General features: G+C 38.8%; 1 protein-coding gene across 1 annotated transcript in view; it reads left to right on the top strand.

The window, feature by feature from the left end:
- LOC134571451 (bile salt export pump-like) overlaps nucleotides 1-23,951 on the top strand; it is an 86,637-nt gene that overhangs the window by 39,391 nt on the left and 23,295 nt on the right. The window contains exons 16-22 of the mRNA XM_063429704.1: nucleotides 440-620; nucleotides 12,427-12,502; nucleotides 14,544-14,688; nucleotides 16,655-16,816; nucleotides 17,521-17,625; nucleotides 20,345-20,506; nucleotides 21,570-21,773. Of these exons, the coding sequence (XP_063285774.1) occupies nucleotides 440-620; nucleotides 12,427-12,502; nucleotides 14,544-14,688; nucleotides 16,655-16,816; nucleotides 17,521-17,625; nucleotides 20,345-20,506; nucleotides 21,570-21,773 (1,035 nt within the window). The remainder of the gene's footprint in view (nucleotides 1-439; nucleotides 621-12,426; nucleotides 12,503-14,543; nucleotides 14,689-16,654; nucleotides 16,817-17,520; nucleotides 17,626-20,344; nucleotides 20,507-21,569; nucleotides 21,774-23,951) is intronic.

Below are 23,951 nucleotides of genomic sequence, written 5' to 3'. Positions count from 1 at the left end.
CTACGCCTGATTTTTCTAGACGCTGGGCGGAGATACCACAGTCTAGAAGTGTCAATCCCCCCAGCCATCACCAGTGTAGACTGCAGAGAACTGACTCTGTCTATGAAGGATCCCATCTTCTCGTGAGGTCCTCAATAGACCTCAATGCTGTACTCTCACCATGAGCTAAAGAGGACCCAACTGAGGAAGATGGCCAAGCCCATGAGGGACAGGTTCAGGTATTTGTTTGCCCCCCCAGCCATCGGACCCCCTGCGGCAATGTCACCATCAGGGGTCTTTGCGAATTCTGCAAATTCTTTAGACGGTGACAGTGATGCTTTAATAGTGCTTTTTTCACATTAACCTTTTGACAGCACAATCAATACACATATTTTTGCTGAAGATTCCATTTAACTCTGAACGCTAATATTATTTTTATTGGTTTCTCAATATTATTAAGGTACGCATTGGAAGAACAACGATTTCGATAGCTCATCGCCTTTCCACAGTCAGAAATGCAGATATAATTGTGGGATTTGATGGTGGAAGAGCAGTGGAAAAAGGAACACATAATGAACTTTTGAAATTAATGGGTGTCTATTATACATTAGTCACTCTGCAAAGCCAAAATGAATCTACAGGTAATAAACATAATATATCCTAAAATTAATAATTTATACTATTTTGCTTAGATAATGATTTATCAAGAGAAAGACACGTGCTAATGACTCAAACAATTTAGACTTTTTATTATGTATTTATTTTATTTTGCATTTGTCCATAATATATTTATTTATTTGACAATTTTTATTTAAAAAAAAAAATCAGTTTCATTCAGGGATACCACAATTTGACAAGAAAATAGTAATAATTACAACTTTGAGCCATTCAAAAGGTGAGATAACATACTGTGTTTTTATAAATTAGAAATTGCCAGAAATAGTGTTTTGTACAAATTAGAAACTGTAGAAATTACATTGCAAAATAGTCAGCTATTCTTATTTTCACATCTTTAACATTGTACAGTGTACTGTCATACTCAGGGCGGCCAAAGACAATGTGCTTCTTGGGTCGAAGGATGAAATGCTGCCCCCCTCCACCCCATCCCCACACCTCACCCACCCCCCCCCCAAACCTTGCGCACATCCAGGAGACGTAGTGTGTGTGTTGTATGCAGTGTGTATAGTGAATGCATTGTATGCATGTGAATAGTGGATACAGAGTGTGTGTGTAGTGGATGCAGTGTGTAGTGGATGCAGTGTATGTGTGGATGCAATGTCTGTGTAGTGGATGTTGTGTAGTGGGTGCAGTGTTGGTGTTTGGGTAGTGGGTGCAGTATCTGTGTAGTGGGTGCATGTAGTGTGTGCAGTGCGTATAGTGGATGCAGTGTCTGTGTGCAGTGCATCTAGTGTGTGTAGTGGATGCAGTGTCTGTGTGTAGTGCACGTAGTGTGTGCAGTGTGTAGTGGATGTGGTGTCTGTGTGTAGTGCACATATTGTGTACAGTGTGTAGTGTATGCAGTGTCTGTGTGTAGTGCATGTAGTGTATGCAGTGTATCTGTGTAGTGTGTGTAGTGGATGCTGTGTCTGTGTGTAGTGCATGTAGTGTGTGTAGTGGATGCAGTGTATGTGTGTAGTTTTTGTAGTGTGTGTAGTGGATGCAGTGTATGTTTGTAGTGCATGTAGTGGATGCAGTGTCTGTGTGTAGTGCTTGTAGTGTGTAGTGGATGCAGTGCCTATGTGTAGTGAACATAGTGTGTGCAGTGTGTAGTGGATGCGGTGTCTGTGTGTAGTGCATGTAGTGTGTGCAGTGTGTGTAGTGTATGCAGTGTCTGTGTGTAGTGCATGTAGTGTATGCAGTGTATCTGTGTAGTGTGTGTAGTGCATGTGGTGTGTGTAGTGGATGAAGTGTCTGTGTGCAGTGTTTGTAGTGTGTGTAGTGGATGCAGTGTCTGTGTGTAGTGCTTGTAGTGTGTGTAGTGGATGCAGTGTCTGTGTGTAGTGCATGTAGTGCGTGTAGTGGATGCAGTGTCTGTGTGTAGTGCATGTAGTGTATGCAGTGTCTCTGTGTAGAGCATATATGTGTAGTGAGTGCATGTAGTGTGTGCACTGCAGTGTGTGTAGTGGATGCAATGTCTGTGTGTAGTGATTGTAGTGTGTGTAGTGGATGCAGTGTCTGTGTGTAGTGCATGTAGTGTCTCTGTGTAGTACATGTAGTGGATGCAGTGTCTGTGTGTAGTGCATGTAGTGTATGCAGTGTCTCTGTCTAGTGCACGTAGTGTGTGCAGTATGTGTAGTGGATGCAATGTCTGTGTGTAGTGCATGTAGTATGTATAGTGGATGCAGTGTCTGTGTGTAGGGCATGTAGTGTGTGTAGTGTATGCAGTGTCTGTGTGTAGTGCACGTAGTGAATGCAGTGTCTCTGTGTAGTGCATGTAGTGTATGCAGTGTCTGTGTGTAGTGCACGTAGTGTGTGCAGTGTGTAGTGGATGTGGTGTCTGTGTGTAGTGCACATATTGTGTACAGTGTGTAGTGTATGCAGTGTCTGTGTGTAGTGCATGTAGTGTATGCAGTGTATCTGTGTAGTGTGTGTAGTGGATGCTGTGTCTGTGTGTAGTGCATGTAGTGTGTGTAGTGGATGCAGTGTATGTGTGTAGTTTTTGTAGTGTGTGTAGTGGATGCAGTGTATGTTTGTAGTGCATGTAGTGGATGCAGTGTCTGTGTGTAGTGCTTGTAGTGTGTAGTGGATGCAGTGTCTATGTGTAGTGAACATAGTGTGTGCAGTGTGTAGTGGATGCGGTGTATGTGTGTAGTGCATGTAGTGTGTGCAGTGTGTGTAGTGTATGCAGTGTCTGTGTGTAGTGCATGTAGTGTATGCAGTGTATCTGTGTAGTGTGTGTAGTGCATGTGGTGTGTGTAGTGGATGAAGTGTCTGTGTGCAGTGTTTGTAGTGTGTGTAGTGGATGCAGTGTATGTGTGTAGTGCTTGTAGTGTGTGTAGAGCTTGGTTGCTTCATCTAAGTGTTGCTTCTAAGTGTGTGTGTGGTTGGAGATATTCTGGAGAGTTTTACAGAAGCTTCAACTGTCTAAGAGTTGTGCTAAGAGTTCTTTTTTACTGTTACAGGTAAGATTCATCTGTAGGAAAAGGTTACTGACTGCACAAGGTTTGATTTCCTGTTGGTAATTATAAGGCATTTGATTGGATTAGGTAGCTACTTGCTATTGATTGCTATTTAAATTAGCTATTGTTTGCTAATAAGCAGAGGCCTACCCAGGTGTTAAACATTCCTAGTGGGAGGTGATTTTAGGAGTATATAAGGGTAGTTGTCATTAGCTTGGCTAATAGAGCTTGGTTGCTTCATCAAAGTGTTGCTTCTAAGTGTGTGTGTGGTTGGAGATATTCTGGAGAGTTTTACAGAAGCTTCAACTGTCTAAGAGTTGTGCTAAGAGTTCTTTTTTACTGTTACAGGTAAGATTCATCTGTAGGAAAAGGTTACTGACTGCACAAGGTTTGATTTCCTGTTGGTAATTATAAGGCATTTGATTGGATTAGGTAGCTACTTGCTATTGATTGCTATTTAAATTAGCTATTGTTTGCTAATAAGCAGAGGCCTACCCAGGTGTTAAACATTCCTAGTGGGAGGTGATTTTAGGAGTATATAAGGGTAGTTGTCATTAGCTTGGCTAATAGAGCTTGGTTGCTTCATCAAAGTGTTGCTTCTAAGTGTGTGTGTGGTTGGAGATATTCTGGAGAGTTTTACAGAAGCTTCAACTGTCTAAGAGTTGTGCTAAGAGTTCTTTTTTACTGTTACAGGTAAGATTCATCTGTAGGAAAAGGTTACTGACTGCACAAGGTTTGATTTCCTGTTGGTAATTATAAGGCATTTGATTGGATTAGGTAGCTACTTGCTATTGATTGCTATTTAAATTAGCTATTGTTTGCTAATAAGCAGAGGCCTACCCAGGTGTTAAACATTCCTAGTGGGAGGTGATTTTAGGAGTATATAAGGGTAGTTGTCATTAGCTTGGCTAATAGAGCTTGGTTGCTTCATCAAAGTGTTGCTTCTAAGTGTGTGTGTGGTTGGAGATATTCTGGAGAGTTTTACAGAAGCTTCAACTGTCTAAGAGTTGTGCTAAGAGTTCTTTTTTACTGTTACAGGTAAGATTCATCTGTAGGAAAAGGTTACTGACTGCACAAGGTTTGATTTCCTGTTGGTAATTATAAGGCATTTGATTGGATTAGGTAGCTACTTGCTATTGATTGCTATTTAAATTAGCTATTGTTTGCTAATAAGCAGAGGCCTACCCAGGTGTTAAACATTCCTAGTGGGAGGTGATTTTAGGAGTATATAAGGGTAGTTGTCATTAGCTTGGCTAATAGAGCTTGGTTGCTTCATCAAAGTGTTGCTTCTAAGTGTGTGTGTGGTTGGAGATATTCTGGAGAGTTTTACAGAAGCTTCAACTGTCTAAGAGTTGTGCTAAGAGTTCTTTTTTACTGTTACAGGTAAGATTCATCTGTAGGAAAAGGTTACTGACTGCACAAGGTTTGATTTCCTGTTGGTAATTATAAGGCATTTGATTGGATTAGGTAGCTACTTGCTATTGATTGCTATTTAAATTAGCTATTGTTTGCTAATAAGCAGAGGCCTACCCAGGTGTTAAACATTCCTAGTGGGAGGTGATTTTAGGAGTATATAAGGGTAGTTGTCATTAGCTTGGCTAATAGAGCTTGGTTGCTTCATCAAAGTGTTGCTTCTAAGTGTGTGTGTGGTTGGAGATATTCTGGAGAGTTTTACAGAAGCTTCAACTGTCTAAGAGTTGTGCTAAGAGTTCTTTTTTACTGTTACAGGTAAGATTCATCTGTAGGAAAAGGTTACTGACTGCACAAGGTTTGATTTCCTGTTGGTAATTATAAGGCATTTGATTGGATTAGGTAGCTACTTGCTATTGATTGCTATTTAAATTAGCTATTGTTTGCTAATAAGCAGAGGCCTACCCAGGTGTTAAACATTCCTAGTGGGAGGTGATTTTAGGAGTATATAAGGGTAGTTGTCATTAGCTTGGCTAATAGAGCTTGGTTGCTTCATCAAAGTGTTGCTTCTAAGTGTGTGTGTGGTTGGAGATATTCTGGAGAGTTTTACAGAAGCTTCAACTGTCTAAGAGTTGTGCTAAGAGTTCTTTTTTACTGTTACAGGTAAGATTCATCTGTAGGAAAAGGTTACTGACTGCACAAGGTTTGATTTCCTGTTGGTAATTATAAGGCATTTGATTGGATTAGGTAGCTACTTGCTATTGATTGCTATTTAAATTAGCTATTGTTTGCTAATAAGCAGAGGCCTACCCAGGTGTTAAACATTCCTAGTGGGAGGTGATTTTAGGAGTATATAAGGGTAGTTGTCATTAGCTTGGCTAATAGAGCTTGGTTGCTTCATCAAAGTGTTGCTTCTAAGTGTGTGTGTGGTTGGAGATATTCTGGAGATAAACTGGAGGTAATCCGAGGTATTCAGGAGGATAAATAAAAAGTTAAGGTTTGTTTGATTTAAATTATTCACCTCATTGGAATGGCAGACTTAGTTCAGTGTAATAGTTGCTTTGCATTTGTTTCACGTTCCACTTTTTGGAGGTTTGGTTGTTGTCTAATCTGTAGACAGTTCTCTATGTGCATAACACTCAGAATGACAGGCGGATGCGTATTAGGGACTTTAACTTGTGGCTTGGTGAATGGTGTCGGGAGCAAGGATTTGGCTTTATTGCTCATGGTAGCTCTGTTTGGAATGGAAATAAACTGTACAAAAAAGATGGTTTGCATCTTTCTCAAAAGGGAACAAATGTTCTCAGTGAGCAGTTCAGAGGTTTTGCTAGGATGTATTTAAACTAGGAGGGGGGGGCAAAAGGGTGATAAAACATCAATCCAATTGTCCCCCAAAACAAGGACAGAAGGTGCCTGTAGCAAGTGTGTTAAAAAATGATAAGCTTAGAGTCATGTCTACAAATGCTCGCAGTTTAGGGAATAAGATCCATGAACTTGTGGCAATAATGGCAACTGATAGTGTAGATTTAGTCGCTGTTACTGAGACATGGTATAATGAGAAAAATGACTGGGACATAGCAATACCAGGGTACTCTTTATATAGAAAAGACAGGGAAGGCAAGAAAGGGGGAGGGGTGGCCCTGTATGTAAAGAATAGCATAAAATCTAGCCTAATAAAGGTTAGTGAGGCGAACATAGAGTCAGTTTGGGTTACGTTAGAATTTGGTAATCACACAGTAACTCGTGTAGGTGTGATTTATAGGCCCCCAGGACAAATTGAAGAGTTAGATAATCTACTAGTTGAAGAAATAGCTAAAATGACAATGAAGGGGGAAGTTATCATCATGGGTGACTTTAATCTTCCTGATATAAATTGGAAAACAAAAATAGCTACTTGTGCCAGGAGCACACATATTCTAAACTCCCTACTGGGATTGTCTCTAAAACAAGTCGTTGAGGAGCCAACTCGTAAAGAGGCCATACTAGATTTAGTGTTAACAAATGGAGTTTTGGTATCAGATATTACTGTAGGTGAAAGTTTAGGATCCAGTGATCATCAGTCAGTGTGGTTTAATATAAGAACAGTGACTGAGTCACACCACACAAAAACAAAAGTTTTAGACTTTAGAAAAACAGACTTTTCCAAAATTAGAATATGTGTAAAGGAGTCATTATCAGACTGGAGCAATTTAAATGGAGTCCAAAAGAAATGGGATTATTTAAAAGTTGCACTACTGAAGGCAACAGAAAATTGCATTAGGCTTGTCAGTAAAAGCAAAAAATTCAAGAAACCACTGTGGTACTCCACAGATGTAGCCAAAATAGTAAAAAACAAAAAGTTAGCATTTAGTAATTATAAAAAAACCCAGAGTGAGGAAGATAGAATTACCTATAAGATTAGGCAGAAAGAGGCTAAGCAAGTTATAAGAGCTTCCAAATCACACACAGAAGAGAAAATAGCACAGTCAGTAAAAAAGGGGGACAAAACCTTTTTTAGATACATAAATGAGAAAAGAAAAGTAAAACAAGGATTAGTTAGATTAAAAACAAAAGAAGGAAGGTATGTAGAAGAGGATAAAGGTCTAGCTGACTGCCTCAATGAATATTTTTGTTCTGTATTTACAGATGAAAATGAAGGAAAGGGACCTCAGTTAAGAAAAAGGATAAATGAGTCATTTATTACACGTGAGTTTACAGAGGAAGAGGTTCTATTTCAACTGTCAAAAGTAAAGACAAATAAGTCAATGGGACCTGATGGAATACACCCAAAGCTATTAAAAGAGCTTAGTGGTGTACTAGCAAAACCATTAACAGATTTATTTAACCAATCATTGATAACAGGAGTAGTCCCAGAAGATTGGAAGTTAGCGAATGTTGTGCCCATTCACAAGAAAGGTAATAGGGAGGAGTCGGGCAACTATAGGCCAGTAAGCCTTACTTCAGTAGTGGGGAAAGTAATGGAAACCATGTTAAAGGATAGGATTGTTGAACATCTAAAAACATGGATTTCAAGATCAGAGACAACATGGGTTTACTTCAGGGAGATCATGCCAAACTAATCTTATTGATTTTTTTGATTGGGTAACTAAAATTATAGATCAGGGTGGTGCAGTAGACATTGCTTACCTCGATTTCAGTAAGGCTTTTGACACTGTTGCACATAGAAGGCTTATCAACAAACTACAATCTTTGAGTTTGGATTCCAATATTGTTGAATGGGTAAGGCAGTGGCTGAGTGACAGGCAACAGAGGGTTGTAGTCAATGGAGTATATTCGAAGCTTGGGCTTGTCACCAGTGGGGTACCTCAGGGATCTGTACTTGGACCCATTCTCTTTAATATTTTTATTAGTGATATTGCAGAAGGTCTTGATGGTAAGGTGTGTCTTTTTGCGGATGATACTAAGATATGTAACAGGGTTGATGTTCCAGGAGGGATAAGCCAAATGGAAAATGATTTAGGTAGACTAGAAAAATGGTCAGAGTTGTGGCAGCTGACATTTAATGTGGATAAGTGCAAGATAATGCATCTTGGACGTAAAAACCCAAGGGCAGAGTACAGAATATTTGATAGAGTCCTAACCTCAACATCTGAGGAAAGGGATTTAGGGGTGATTATTTCTGATGACTTAAAGGTAGGCAGACAATGTAATAGAGCAGCAGGAAATGCTAGCAGAATGCTTGGTTGTATAGGGAGAGGTATTAGCAGTAGAAAGAGGGAAGTGCTCATGCCATTGTACAGAACACTGGTGAGACCTCACTTGGAGTACTGTACACAGTACTGGAGACCCTATCTTCAGAAGGATATTGATACCTTAGAGAGAGTTCAAAGAAGGGCTACTAAACTGGTTCATGGATTGCAGGATAAAACTTACCAGGAAAGGTTAAAGGATCTTAACATGTATAGCATGGAGGAAAGACGAGACAGGGGGGATATGATAGAAACATTTAAATACATAAAGGGAATCAACACAGTAAAGGAGGAGACTATATTTAAAAGAAGAAAAACTACCACAACAAGAGGACATAGACTTAAATTAGAGGGACAAAGGTTTAAAAATAATATCAGGAAGTATTACTTTACTGAGAGGGTAGTGGATGCATGGAATAGCCTTCCAGCTGAAGTGGTAGAGGTTAACACAGTAAAGGAGTTTAAGCATGCGTGGGATAGGCATAAGGCTATCCTAACTATAAGATAAGGCCAGGGACTAATGAAAGTATTTAGAAATCTGGGCAGACTAGATGGGCCGAATGGTTCTTATCTGCCGTCACATTCTATGTTTCTATGTGTAGTGGATGCAGTGTCTGTGTGTAGTGCATGTAGTGCGTGTAGTGGATGCAGTGTCTGTGTGTAGTGCATGTAGTGTATGCAGTGTCTCTGTGTAGAGCATATCTGTGTAGTGAGTGCATGTAGTGTGTGCACTGCAGTGTGTGTAGTGGATGCAATGTCTGTGTGTAGTGGATGCAGTGTGTGTAGTGGATGCAGTGTCTGTGTGTAGTGCATGTAGTGTCTCTGTGTAGTACATGTAGTGGATGCAGTGTCTTTGTGTAGTGCATGTAGTGTATGCAGTGTCTCTGTCTAGTGCACGTAGTGTGTGCAGTATGTGTAGTGGATGCAATGGCTGTGTGTAGTGCATGTAGTATGTATAGTGGATGCAGTGTCTGTGTGTAGGGCATGTAGTGTGTGTAGTGTATGCAGTGTCTGTGTGTAGTGCACATAGTGAATGCAGTGTCTCTGTGTAGTGCATGTAGTGGATGCAGTGTCTGTGTGTAGTGCACGTAGTGTGTGCAGTGTGTAGTGGATGTGGTGTCTGTGTGTAGTGCACATATTGTGTACAGTGTGTAGTGTATGCAGTGTATGTGTGTAGTGCATGTAGTGTATGCAGTGTATCTGTGTAGTGTGTGTAGTGGATGCTGTGTCTGTGTGTAGTGCATGTAGTGTGTGTAGTGGATGCAGTGTATGTGTGTAGTTTTTGTAGTGTGTGTAGTGGATGCAGTGTATGTTTGTAGTGCATGTAGTGGATGCAGTGTCTGTGTGTAGTGCTTGTAGTGTGTAGTGGATGCAGTGTCTATGTGTAGTGAACATAGTGTGTGCAGTGTGTAGTGGATGCGGTGTCTGTGTGTAGTGCATGTAGTGTGTGCAGTGTGTGTAGTGTATGCAGTGTCTGTGTGTAGTGCATGTAGTGTATGCAGTGTATCTGTGTAGTGTGTGTAGTGCATGTGGTGTGTGTAGTGGATGAAGTGTCTGTGTGCAGTGTTTGTAGTGTGTGTAGTGGATGCAGTGTATGTGTGTAGTGCTTGTAGTGTGTGTAGTGGATGCAGTGTCTGTGTGTAGTGCATGTAGTGCGTGTAGTGGATGCAGTGTCTGTGTGTAGTGCATGTAGTGTATGCAGTGTCTCTGTGTAGAGCATATCTGTGTAGTGAGTGCATGTAGTGTGTGCACTGCAGTGTGTGTAGTGGATGCAATGTCTGTGTGTAGTGGATGCAGTGTGTGTAGTGGATGCAGTGTCTGTGTGTAGTGCATGTAGTGTCTCTGTGTAGTACATGTAGTGGATGCAGTGTCTGTGTGTAGTGCACTTAGTGTATGCAGTGTCTCTGTCTAGTGCACGTAGTGTGTGCAGTATGTGTAGTGGATGCAATGTCTGTGTGTAGTGCATGTAGTATGTATAGTGGATGCAGTGTCTGTGTGTAGGGCATGTAGTGTGTGTAGTGTATGCAGTGTCTGTGTGTAGTGCACGTAGTGAATGCAGTGTCTCTGTGTAGTGCATGTAGTGTATGCAGTGTCTGTGTGTAGTGCTTGTAGTGTGTTTAGTGGGTGCAGTGTCTGTGTGTAGTGCATGTAGTGTATATAGTGGATGCAGTGTCTGTGTGTAGTGCATGTAGTGTGTGTCGTGGATGCAGTGTCTGTGTGTAGTACATGTAGTATGTATAGTGGATGCAGTGTCTGTGTGTATTGCATGCAGTGCGTGTAGTGGATGCAGTGTCTGTGTGTAGTGCATGTAGTGTATGCAGTGTCTCTGTGTAGAGCACATCTGTGTAGTGGGTGCATGTAGTGTGTGCACTGCAGTGTGTGTAGTTGATGAAATGTCTGTGTGTAGTGATTGTAGTGTGTATAGTGGGTGCAGTGTCTGTGTGTAGGGCATGTAGTGTGTGTAGTGTATGCATTGTCTGTGTGTAGTGCACGTAGTGAATGCAGTGTCTCTGTGTAGTGCATGTAGTGTATGCAGTGTATGTGTGTAGTGCTTGTAGTGTGTTTAGTGGGTGCAGTGTCTGTGTTTAGTGCATGTAGTGTATATAGTGGATGCAGTGTCTGTGTGTAGTGCATGCAGTGTGTGTAGTGAATGCAGTGTCTGTGTGTAGTGCATGTAGTGTATGCAGTGTATCTGTGTAGAGCACAGAGTGTGAGCAGTGTGTGTAGTGGTGCATGTAGTGTGTGCACTGCAGTGTGTGTAGTGGATGCAATGTCTGTGTGTAGTGGATGCAGTGTGTGTAGTGGATGCAGTGTCTGTGTGTAGTGCATGTAGTGTCTCTGTGTAGTACATGTAGTGGATGCAGTGTCTGTGTGTAGTGCACTTAGTGTATGCAGTGTCTCTGTCTAGTGCACGTAGTGTGTGCAGTATGTGTAGTGGATGCAATGTCTGTGTGTAGTGCATGTAGTATGTATAGTGGATGCAGTGTCTGTGTGTAGGGCATGTAGTGTGTGTAGTGTATGCAGTGTCTGTGTGTAGTGCACGTAGTGAATGCAGTGTCTCTGTGTAGTGCATGTAGTGTATGCAGTGTCTGTGTGTAGTGCTTGTAGTGTGTTTAGTGGGTGCAGTGTCTGTGTGTAGTGCATGTAGTGTATATAGTGGATGCAGTGTCTGTGTGTAGTGCATGTAGTGTGTGTCGTGGATGCAGTGTCTGTGTGTAGTACATGTAGTATGTATAGTGGATGCAGTGTCTGTGTGTATTGCATGCAGTGCGTGTAGTGGATGCAGTGTCTGTGTGTAGTGCATGTAGTGTATGCAGTGTCTCTGTGTAGAGCACATCTGTGTAGTGGGTGCATGTAGTGTGTGCACTGCAGTGTGTGTAGTTGATGAAATGTCTGTGTGTAGTGATTGTAGTGTGTATAGTGGGTGCAGTGTCTGTGTGTAGGGCATGTAGTGTGTGTAGTGTATGCATTGTCTGTGTGTAGTGCACGTAGTGAATGCAGTGTCTCTGTGTAGTGCATGTAGTGTATGCAGTGTATGTGTGTAGTGCTTGTAGTGTGTTTAGTGGGTGCAGTGTCTGTGTTTAGTGCATGTAGTGTATATAGTGGATGCAGTGTCTGTGTGTAGTGCATGCAGTGTGTGTAGTGAATGCAGTGTCTGTGTGTAGTGCATGTAGTGTATGCAGTGCATCTGTGTAGAGCACAGAGTGTGAGCAGTGTGTGTAGTGGATGCAGTGTCTGTGTGTAGGGCATGTAGTGTGTGTAGTGGATGCAGTGGATGTGTGTAGTGCTTGTAGTGTGTGTAGTGTATACAGTGTCTGTGTGTAGTGCTTGCAGCATGTGTAGTGGATGCAGTGTATGTGTGTAGTGTGTGTAGTGTATGCAGTGTCTCTGTGTAGTGCTTGCAGCATGTGTAGTGGATGCAGTGTCTGGAGCCGTGGCTGCACTGCTGCCAATGGATGGTCCGGCCCTGGTCATACTTACCTTTTCTGGAGCTCCCCGATACAGGGGCAAGGTCAGATGCTGCACGCTTCACGTGCGAGTCTATTTGTGTGAAGTCACGCCAACGGCCTTGCTCTGCACAGCTTGCTGCTCTGCCCTGTTCATTAGTTTAAAATTAATATTTTGCACATATTCCAAATCCCATGCCTGAGGTATTAATATACAGTAATAGGTTTTATTCAGTTCTTTTGGTTTAATTTTAAATATTGTTTTAATTATTGACAATACAGAACCTGCCATAAGGGAAAATACTGTTCCAGAAAAACAGAGAACCTTCAGCAGAGGAAGCTATCGATCAAGTTTACGGTTTGTTTTCACTTTATAATTAAAAATAAAAATATTTTATGTCCAATATGTAATAATGTGATTGATGTTAAATCATAAATATACAATATTTATAATCTGTTTTTAACACACATGTTTAGGAATAATACAAATATACCACAGTAGTATAGAAAGAAGCAATACTGATTTTAACAAGTTTAAAGATGAGTATTATATCTTTGTTATTGTTTTATTTTGCTTTTTTATATATTTTTAAGGCATTATCTATTTAATGCATTACAAAACGGACACTTTCTGCCTATTGTGTCCCTTTGATGATCAGAAATACTCTTTCAGGGACTAATTGACCAGCGGATACTTGGTTTATTACATAATCACACCCTGTCATTTTACTAGATATACTGTAGGGTTTATACTCTGTATATTGAGTTGTTGTGGAGAGTTGATATTAAATTATTTATTATTTTATTTTATTAAATTTATTATTTTATTATATTAAATTATTATTAAGTTAAGGCCTATTTGCCAGCACTGGAGAATATAAGTTAAGGCCTATTTGCCAGCACTGGAGAATATTTTAACTAAAATTAGCCTCCCAGTTCAGCTATTTCCCCATATATTATATTGACATATCTCCCAGGTTTGAGGTGAGAAAACAGGATAGAGAGTGGATCCATAGGAAGTGGACCAATGACACAACTTGCTTTACATGGGATGTCCAAAGGGGTGATCTAGCCATAATATAAGGACGACCCACCCAGAAAAGGAGTGAGTCAGCCTAACATGAATGCATACCGGGGTGACAGACAGCCTCCCTGGCCGGCCCACTAAGGGCAGATCACTCTGGACATAGGCTCAATGCCATAAGTTTAATTAGCGTACTGCGAAGAGTGTCTAATGTTACTCTCATGGCATACTGCAAGCGTGTCTATTAATACTCTCGTGGCATACTGCAAGCGTGTCTCTTAATACTCTCGTGGTGTACTGCAAGTATGTCTATTAATGCTCTTGTCGTGTACTGCAAGCTTGTCTAGTGTCTAATGATACTCTCATGGCATACTGCAAGCATGTCTATTAATACTCTCGTGGTGTACTGCTAGCATGTCTCTTAATACTCTCGTGGTGTACTGCTAGCATGTCTCTTAATACTCTTGTGGTGTACTGCAAGCGTGTTTATTAATACTCTCGTGGTGTACTGCGAGCGTGTCTATTAATACTCTCGTGGTGTACTGCAAGTATGTCTATTAATACTCTTGTGGTGTGCTGCAAGCGTGTCTATTAATACTCTCACAATGTACTGCTAGCATGTCTATTAATACTCTCGTGGTGTACCACAAGCATGTCTATTAATACTCTTGTGGTGTGCTGCAAGAGTGTCTATTAATACTCTCACAATGTGCTGCAAGCATGTCTATTAATACTCTCACAATGTACTGCAAGTATGTCTATTAATACTCTTGTGGTGTGCTGCAAGCGTGTCTATTAATACTCTCACAATGGGCTGCAAGCGTGTCTGTTGATACTCTCATGGCGGACTGCAAGTATGTCTACTGATACACTCATGCTGATATTAAGGAACTAACTTGGTGGGACAGGAGCCTGAATTCAGGATAGTCCTGCCAAACCTGGAATGGTATGGAGCTATGTATGCATAGGCAACTCACCGCCATTGCTTAGTGAATGGACATTTAGGATGCTATTGATTATCTATGTGATTAATCTAACTATCTAGAATTATTCTTAGTGCAGGTGCAGGGTTTTAATGCAGTGCAGTGAAGTTATTATACAGCATGGCATGGGGTTAAAATCGCAGGTGTCGAGTTTTAAAAAACCAAAGCCCCTAATTGTTTTGCTACACATCAATTCCTCTGTTTACATTGAATTCCCGACGATTTTCACTTTAGTTAATAACCCTGAAAATGTATGTTTATAACAGCTTCAGACAAGTGTTTGATCTAGTTGCTATGAACTAGCGTCCAAGCTAATGGAACATCTTACCAAGCTTAAATGCTTGTCAGCCAATTACCTACATGCTAGTTAGTATTTATTTGTAATTTTACAGAAACACTCTACGCCTTCGTTCAAAATCTCAGCTCTCACAAATGTTTCCCGATGCTCTTTCTGGCAATATAAATGGAGGATCTCTTTTGACAGTGAATGGTTTGGGTGGCACAGAAGAACTTGTAGAACCACCTGTATCTAAAAAGGTATGATGTTTAAACAATTAACATGTATAGGATACATAGTGGTTTATCCAAGAAAATAACTGAAACTAAAACAAAACAGGTAGGTTTCTTTAAAAATACTATGGGAGCTAATTAAGTAAAGAATCACTTAATTAATTAGCTCCCATAGTATTTTTAAGCAAATCTACCTGTCCAACTATGTCTACTCTAAAATATACTCAAGTAGAGATTGTAGTCGACTTTGTCCACTGATGTAGATGTCAAAAACAGATTACATTTGTATCTTGTAATACCTTTTTTATTATAGAAAAGATATTACAAACTACGAATTTTATCTGTTTTTTTTTTTACATCTAAAATATACTCAGAATTCTAATTGTGTAATCGCAACCCTAAAATTGTATGATTCAAATGCCCGGTATGCAATATTGTGTATTGTGTTCTACCTAAATGTGCAATCAATTCTAGATTTTCTGAATTCAATCACAGTCATGCGTCAGAGTGATTATTTAAGGTGACTGATCATGTAAGCTAACTGTGAATTTTCGAAGCAAATGTCCGTGAACAATATATGTTATATATTATTCAACAGTTACCTATATTCAGCTGGTGTTTATTCCTGTGCACATCATTAATACATTATTGCTAATGTCTTTTGGATATTTTGTTATTGTAGTGTAGTAAGTTGAGAATCACCTTGATAAGTGAAATAGCAGAGCCGAAATAGGAAATCAGCTAAATTAGACCTGTAGAACCCGAGTTGCATGTCGTTTGTCAATTCACCACATCCTGTGAGCTTGTGATCTTACATCATTTTTTCTTGTTATACATTTCCCAAGATTTTCTCGGATTCCAAAAACTGTTACTCTTGATTGCTGGTGTTCAATCAATGGGCCTCGTTTCTAATTAGAGACAGGGATGTCCTTCTGTTGTTAAAAAAAAAAAAACACAATGCTGATTTTTATTTATTTGATTTTCAATTTGATGTGTTCCTTTACTGTTTAAGACTTTAAAAAAAATATTGAAGTTACCTGTAAACCAGTGCAAGTAGAGTCTCCTCACTGCAGCCTCATCTGTCTCATTAAGCATGATGATCGCTGCTTAATTAGATGTGTCTTGTAGAAAAGTTTTGAAGACACATGTGTGTCACTGATAGCTATCTGCCAATTCAGTGCTTCTCAGTGTTGTAAACACTGGAGGGACACCTACTGCCATTTAATGAGAGCAGACGAAATAGATGACTGTAACACCCACTAAACTTAGGCACGACATCTATGTCCCAGTGATGCCTTAATTCCTCTAGAACAGGGGTCCTCAAACTCTGCCCTCCCCCCCAGATGTTGCTGAACTATAACTCCCATGATTCTCTGGCTATCTATGTAATTCAAAGAATCATGGGAGTTGTAGTTCAGCAACATCTGGGGGGCCGAAGTTTGAGGACCCCTGCTCTAGAATGTAAACTCATTTGAGCACACCCTTTGTTCCTGTGCGTCCAACTCGTCTTCTTGCAAATACTTGTCTGTTAGTCCACCTATTGTGTAGCGCTGCGGAATATGTTAGCGCATTATAAATAATAATAATAATAATAATAATAATAAAAATATATATACCTGCCCCTTAACCCTTGCACTGCCCTAACACACATTAACCATTAACTACACATTAACATTAACTACACATTAACCATTAACTCTAAATTACACTGTCACTAACACTAGCAATCAAAATCTAGACTACCTTAATAGTTACGCTAACCCTTACCCCCCTCCCCAATAAAATAAATAAATATACATAATAGCAAAGCATGTATTAAGGAAAAACAATGTCATCTTGGGTTTTGGAGACATTTGTAAATGTGATTATATCGTATCCAAAACCGCTCAATGGATTTATTTTCATGATTCCCCTTTATGTGTCTTCTATATATTTGGGAACATTATTTTCCTTTTGAAGTTGTAAAAGAGAAATCTTTTGCTATGGTTTTCAGAATAAGAAGAAACACAAGAAAAAACCCAAGACGGCAGTTGTGACCAGAGTTTTGAAATACAATAAACCGGAATGGCCATATCTTTTGGTTGGATCTATAGGAGCTGCCATTAATGGGACAGTAACCCCACTTTATGCTGTGCTGTTCAGCCAGATACTTGGGGTAAGATACAAACTTAGTAATCAGAATGTCATTCATTATATTAACATTGTAGAAAAAAATTGTCTGGTAGTTTTAGATTTCTAATTCACATTCTTTTTTTAAGTCTGACTTATTTTTATATAAGATGCTGATGATGAAAAATGTTATTGAATCCACGGGGAAGGGCATTGCACATTCTAATTCTATTATATGGAATAATCATTACAAATAAAATAGAAAGGGAGGTTTGTGGGAATTGATATAATTATGCCATCTATTAAGCCACAGACAGAAATCCATGTCTATAATGAATCTAGATTGCGGTGAATTGATCTTTTTTTTTTTCTTTTTTTTTTTTTTAAAGCCAGGATTTATGAATAATTGCTATGGGTTTTGCAAGTTTTTAATGGTAGAGAATTTAGCAGTGAGACTGCAGGGACATGATCTATACACTAACATTGCCTCCTTAAACTAAAGTTGCCTTGATGCCTATAATATCCCTTTAAGTGAATAAACAGAAACAGAACGGTAGGGATCGCTGGCTTCACAACATCATAGTGTTGATAACCTGAAGACTGCAATAGTATTAAACACAATCTTTAGAAATATTATAAATTATTTCTAGTTGGCTAAAAATGCATTTATAATAGCACGGGCCACTTGATTGAAGAGTTTTAGAATGTATTCATTTTTTTTTTTTTCAATTCTCTCTTCTTCTATTTTAGACATTTGCATTACCGGATGTGAATGAGCAAAGGAGACAAATAAATGGAATATGCCTTCTCTTTCTTGGGCTCGCCGGAGTGTCATTTGTTACCCAGTTCTTGCAGGTAATATAGAGTTCTTGCATGTGATATAGAGAAAGTCATAATCGTTTGGCTACTGATGTGCCTGTTTGGGGATGGTTACACTGAGAATACAAAGCTATATGGATCGTTTGATTGCAAAATGTGACTCCTAGTTTACAAAAACTTTAATAGGATCTTAAAGATGGAAAATGTCGATTTCATAATTTGTTTTTCAAATATTCCTAATGGCTGTGAGATGCTTCACAGGTTCTCACCGATAATGTACATCTATTTTCATGAATTACAACATTATATGACAATGGTATATAAATATATACTCCCTAAATGTTGCTCTGCTTTAAAGTTCTATCCAATTAAATTTGTCTTGCGAAATGTTTCGTAGTTTGAATGATTATTTTGAGTAGCTGTTTTGGAGACATTTTAGTTATGATTTAGGAACTTCCTTTTATGTTTAAACTCCTCTTTGCAAACGCTCAATGATTATTCATCTACCTGCCCTGAAACCCCTCCCTTATTTTTATTCCTCTTGTTGTTTTTATGACAAATCAACTTTCACCAATGAAGTCAAAAGAAAGTCATGGAGAGGTATAAAATAAGGCAAATCACTGCTTGATAAAAGTCACTGACAGGGTAAACTGGGTGACAGAATACAATTTACAGAAAAGTCAAGGTGACTTAGTTTAATTAGGCACCCAAACAACTTTAGTTTTAAAAGGCAATTTTTGTGTATAGATCATGCCCCTGCAGTCTGACTGGTCAATTCCCTGCCATTTAGGAGTTAAATCACTTTGTTTATGCAGCTATAGCCACACCTCCATGCATGTCAGTTAAACAACCTTCCTAAACATTTCCTGTAGAGAGAGATCTAATATTTAAAGTTTCAGTCTGTTTAATTTAGAATTTCTTAACCCCTCCTCTATTAATTGCATTCTAAACCCTACAGGAGCCTCCTGTGTTTGATTAAAGTTCAAGTTACAGAGTAGGAGATAAACGCTTCTAAACCAAGTCGACATGCGATGGAAATTTAATCCAATTTTTTAATGCAGGTTGTGTGAGTCACAGCCAAGGGAGGTGTGGCTAGGGCTCAATGTAAAGAAACAAAAGTGATTGACTCCATAATGGCAGAGAATAAAGCAGTGATACTGCAGGAACATAATCTATACCCCATACTGCTTTATTAAGCTAAATATGTTTTTATGCTTATAGTATCACTTTAATACATAAATTAAATACATTTTGAACTGAACATATTATTTCTACAAGATGGTTCGGGAAATACTCCCTGGCTATGCAGCTTTCTATAAAATCGAAAGAAAACCTATATATTTACATATACAGTTCAGACATCCCCACAGTCATCTTAAAGAAAGAATTGATAATGTAAATATTTGTATATGTCCCAATTACATACAAATGCCATCACACTGTTTTATCTTTGATACTGCTCTCTTTTTCTCTCACTCTTGGGCTACAACAAAAATGTGTATATTATGCTAATATTTAGAATGCAGGTGATAACGCTTATGCTGATATATCAAAGTATCATAATATAATGCAAAGATGTGAATTAGAAATCCTTTGTTTGACAGCTCTTCCCCATAAACTGCCTCTCAACACTAAATAATCAAATCATCATTCTTGGGGCATTTTGGTTTAAAGAACAGTAGTTTATAAAAAGTAACATCAAAAAGCTTCAAATAATCACTGTCACTTCTTCCTTCTTTTGTAATGACAGTTTAATGAGAAAAAAATACTCTTTGAACAATGAAACTATCTTTCAAAGAGGCAATGTGCTTTAAAGTCATGTTAAAGTATATAGATAACCATGTGATGTTGTGTTTGCTCCTCTTAAATACACATCTAACCACATGCACAAGAGGCAAACAGCAGTAATTTCAGAATACTTTAAAGGGGCAGTAAACCCCATAAACTGTATGTTCCTCATTGTGGTGGCAATCATTGGAGGCCTGAAATATAGCTGATCTATTCTTTAAAATTGGGCAAGCTAATAGAAAGAAATAATAGAAAATAGAAAATGTTTCCATGATGTAAGTGAGGTTGCAGGGTTAATCGCTAGTGGATTTCACATTTAAGGCTGAAGAATTTGAAATGGAAGCATAGCTGAGAATGTTTCCAATTTGGCTATTTTTGTTTTGATTTCTCACTTGAGAGAATAACCCTGTAACGTTATTTAAGAAGCGTGCACCACTTTGGAAGGTAATCAGAAAGTTACATTTCAGATCACATTGTTATGTAACAATATAATGTGACAGTCACTATACCTGCATAGTTTAGATGTACAGAGGAGTTACAGACCGTAAGAATGGTCACTACTTTAGACCATATCCACCGTCAAACAGTGTCTTAAATAGACCAAGTATTGCACAAGTTGTTAGTACAGGAAGAAAGGGCTTGTGCCTGAAAATGCTTTCCGGTAGAGTATGTAACAAAAACATTTCAAGAGTTCTTCAAAGCTCCACTTCTATAAAAAGAATGTTACATACTCTACCAGAAAACATGGAGGTGCGACCCCTTTCTTCCTGTACTACCATCTTCTATTTAATTGGAATAAGGAGAGACTCCAGATTGGGTGTTCGAGCAGCCTACTCTCATCCAACCAATACAACTTAAGTGCTGAACCACCGTAGACTATTCCACAAGCTGCTAGGCCTAATCAGTTCTTGTCTGATTTAATCTTGCCTGCTCTGATCAACATGAGTTATATTTTCTACTTTTTCAGGGTTTTGCATTTGCCAAATCTGGAGAGCTGCTTACTCGACGTTTAAGGAGAGTGGGATTTCAGTCAATGCTGGGCCAGGAAATTGGATGGTTTGATGACAACAATAACAGCCCTGGAGCATTGACCACTAGACTTGCTACTGATGCATCACAAGTTCAAGGGGTATGGTAGAGTATCAGCACAACGTAATGCTTACATCCAAATAGATGTTTTAAATGCCCAATCCACTTGCCCACAATTGCCCTTCTAGTGTACGAATAAGGCATGCCCAGAACCCTAGTCCTTTCCCTTTGACCATTACCCCAAGTAAAAGACCTGATTATTGCACCAGTTTTCTTCACCATCTTACTGATCAAAAGTTACATATAGACACAGGATAGTGGGACGACCAAACTTTTCTCTTGGTCCTGTACATGCGGACAAAAACAAACAAACCAAAAAAAAAACAAGGAGAGGAAATAAGTAACCACTACTGGTTAAATAAATCTTAACGCAGAATAAAGGGGTTAGGGGTATTGGTGGGAGTATTTATCAGCTCCCATTAATTATAAAAGTCCCGATGTATGTAGCTTGAAAAAGCCTTTTCATTGTCACATGAGACTAGTGTTAACAAAAGTATAGTAGTATCACGTGTGTTTAATTAATCTGTATAAATCCTACTTAGTATTTATATCAAACAGGACTATTAATGGATGTTGAATGTTTTTCAAGCAAAATGTATTGGTAATAATTGCATGAGTTTGACATTTACAGGAACAAATTATCCATGGCCCAATTTGGATACTGAATAGGCACAAGTCTAATTTTTACACTTCTTCATTGTTAGCCCCAAGTCCTCTGTACATAACAGCTCTAATTATGTCATTTTTCAAAGTGCAACTTTAATGGCACCATATTTGGAGTTAACTGTATAGCACAGTGGAAGAGGGGTTGAGTCGTGGGTGTAGGGTTTTAATTCTGTGTGGAGGGGGGGGGGTTAAAACAGCATAGTTTAGGGTTATTACAACAGGTGTGGATTTTATAAAATGCTATATTATAATAGAATGTAGCTTTTGATTTATTACGAGCTGTATAGGACTACCAATACAAAATAAGTTTAAGATTACATGCACTGTGTTAAAAACTGGTTGCTGATGATGGGTTTAATTTACTATTTCACATTTTTTAGTATTCTGTGACTAAAATGACATTTAAGCAAGTCTAATTGTTATTATGTACACTTAAGGCCACAGGTGCTCAGATTGGAATGATTGTGAATTCGGTGACGAACATCGTCGCTGCCATTATAATTGCATTTTACTTTAGTTGGAAGCTGAGTTTGGTTGTTCTATGTTTCCTGCCACTAATTGGATTGTCGGGAGTTCTTCAAGCTAAATTGCTTACAGGGTTTGCAAATCAGGACAAAGAAGCCTTGGAAGAAGCTGGGAAGGTAATTAACCGTGTTCAGAGAAGTAGCAGAAATGATAGCTAAAGTACCATAATTCGGAAAAATACTGAATGAAATTAATATAGTCAAGGTCATCACAGCAGTGGATTTGGACATGTGCATCGCATCTGCATGCCCCAATCCTTACTGTCACAATGTCAGCATGGGAATGTACATATAGTATGGTTAAATAATTCATACTGCCGTAGAATCAGGCAAATGAGCACTAACTGCCATTATCAAACACATATTATTTACCTTTCAAGGTCATAGAGGTAATAACAAAAACTCCTATTGAAACTGTACGAAATCTGTACATTTGCTACATTAAATACTTGATTTTTTTATACTGTTTAAAGTGATATCATATGTGATTAGCATTTTAATTACATTGTCCATATTCTCCAGAAGATGATATTTGCTGTTATATAGAACTCGTGTGTCCATGGAATTTTAATGAAAGGCTCAGTTCCCTAAAGGGTGAAATTTTGCCGCCATGCTATGCAGTTAACGATGACCAGTTTAGTAAGAATTAATATACGTACAATAGTTCAGAGGGTTAGTTAGATTTCTTGATAATTTTGGTATAATTTTTAAAATCTGATTCACAATTTGAACCTTATTTACTACGTGTAAAAAAAAAGCAAAGACTGTTGAAGTTCCACCGAGTAGAACTTTAATAGGTGCTTGTGTTTCCTGTTGTACTTTGTATAAATCTCTTCACTTGTAATTGTCTACTGCAGTTTGTTATTAGACCAAATTGATGTTGCACACGCTCAGTGACAGAATATTTTGCACTGCGTTGTACTAAAGTATGGAGAGGCGAATTCCCAGCAATCCAAAGTAACACAGAAAAACTTGGCACATGTAGTAATATCCAAAAGGCAGAGTTTATTTCAGGAAGAGATGCAGTAACATTTTGGTTCACATCCTGAGTATTTTTCAAACCTTGATAAAGACTCAAGATGGAGGCCAAAACGTTGCCTTGATAAAGACTCAGGAAGGAAGCTTAAACGTTACCTTGATAAAGACTCAGGAAGGAAGCTTAAACGTTACCTTGATAAAGACTCAGGAAGGAAGCTTAAACGTTACCTTGATAAAGACTCAGGAAGGAAGCTTAAACGTTACCTTGATAAAGATTCAGGAAGGAAGCTTGAACGTTACCTTGATAAAGACTCAGGAAGGAAGCTTAAATGTTACCTTGATAAAGATTCAGGATGTAGGCTGAAACGTTACCTTGATAAAGGTTCAGGATGTAGGTAAGTTCCACCGAGTAGAACTTTAATAGGTGCTTGTGTTTCCTGTTGTACTTTGTATAAATCTCTTCACTTGTAATTGTCTACTGCAGTTTGTTATTAGACCAAATTGATGTTGCACACGCTCAGTGACAGAATATTTTGCACTGCGTTGTACTAAAGTATGGAGAGGCGAATTCCCACCAATCCAAAGTAACACAGAAAAACTTGGCACATGTAGTAATATCCAAAAGGCAGAGTTTATTTCAGGAAGAGATGCAGTAACATTTTGGTTCACATCCTGAGTATTTTTCAAACCTTGATAAAGACTCAAGATGGAGGCCAAAACGTTGCCTTGATAAAGACTCAGGAAGGAAGCTTAAACGTTACCTTGATAAAGACTCAGGAAGGAAGCTTAAACGTTACCTTGATAAAGACTCAGGAAGGAAGCTTGAACGTTACCTTGATAAAGACTCAGGAAGGAAGCTTAAATGTTACCTTGATAAAGATTCAGGATGTAGGCTGAAACGTTACCTTGATAAAGGTTCAGGATGTAGGTAAGTTCCACCGAGTAGAACTTTAATAGGTGCTTGTGTTTCCTGTTGTACTTTGTATAAATCTCTTCACTTGTAATTGTCTACTGCAGTTTGTTATTAGACCAAATTGATGTTGCACACGCTCAGTGACAGAATATTTTGCACTGCGTTGTACTAAAGTATGGAGAGGCGAATTCCCACCAATCCAAAGTAACACAGAAAAACTTGGCACATGTAGTAATATCCAAAAGGCAGAGTTTATTTCAGGAAGAGATGCAGTAACATTTTGGTTCACATCCTGAGTATTTTTCAAACCTTGATAAAGACTCAAGATGGAGGCCAAAACGTTGCCTTGATAAAGACTCAGGAAGGAATCTTAAACGTTACCTTGATAAAGACTCAGGAAGGAA

The sequence above is a fragment of the Pelobates fuscus genome, chromosome 8 (genome assembly GCF_036172605.1).
Source record: "Pelobates fuscus isolate aPelFus1 chromosome 8, aPelFus1.pri, whole genome shotgun sequence".
Lineage (NCBI taxonomy): Eukaryota > Metazoa > Chordata > Amphibia > Anura > Pelobatidae > Pelobates > Pelobates fuscus.
Note: the sequence above shows the minus strand (reverse complement) of the source record. Positions and strands in the feature narration are given on the sequence as shown.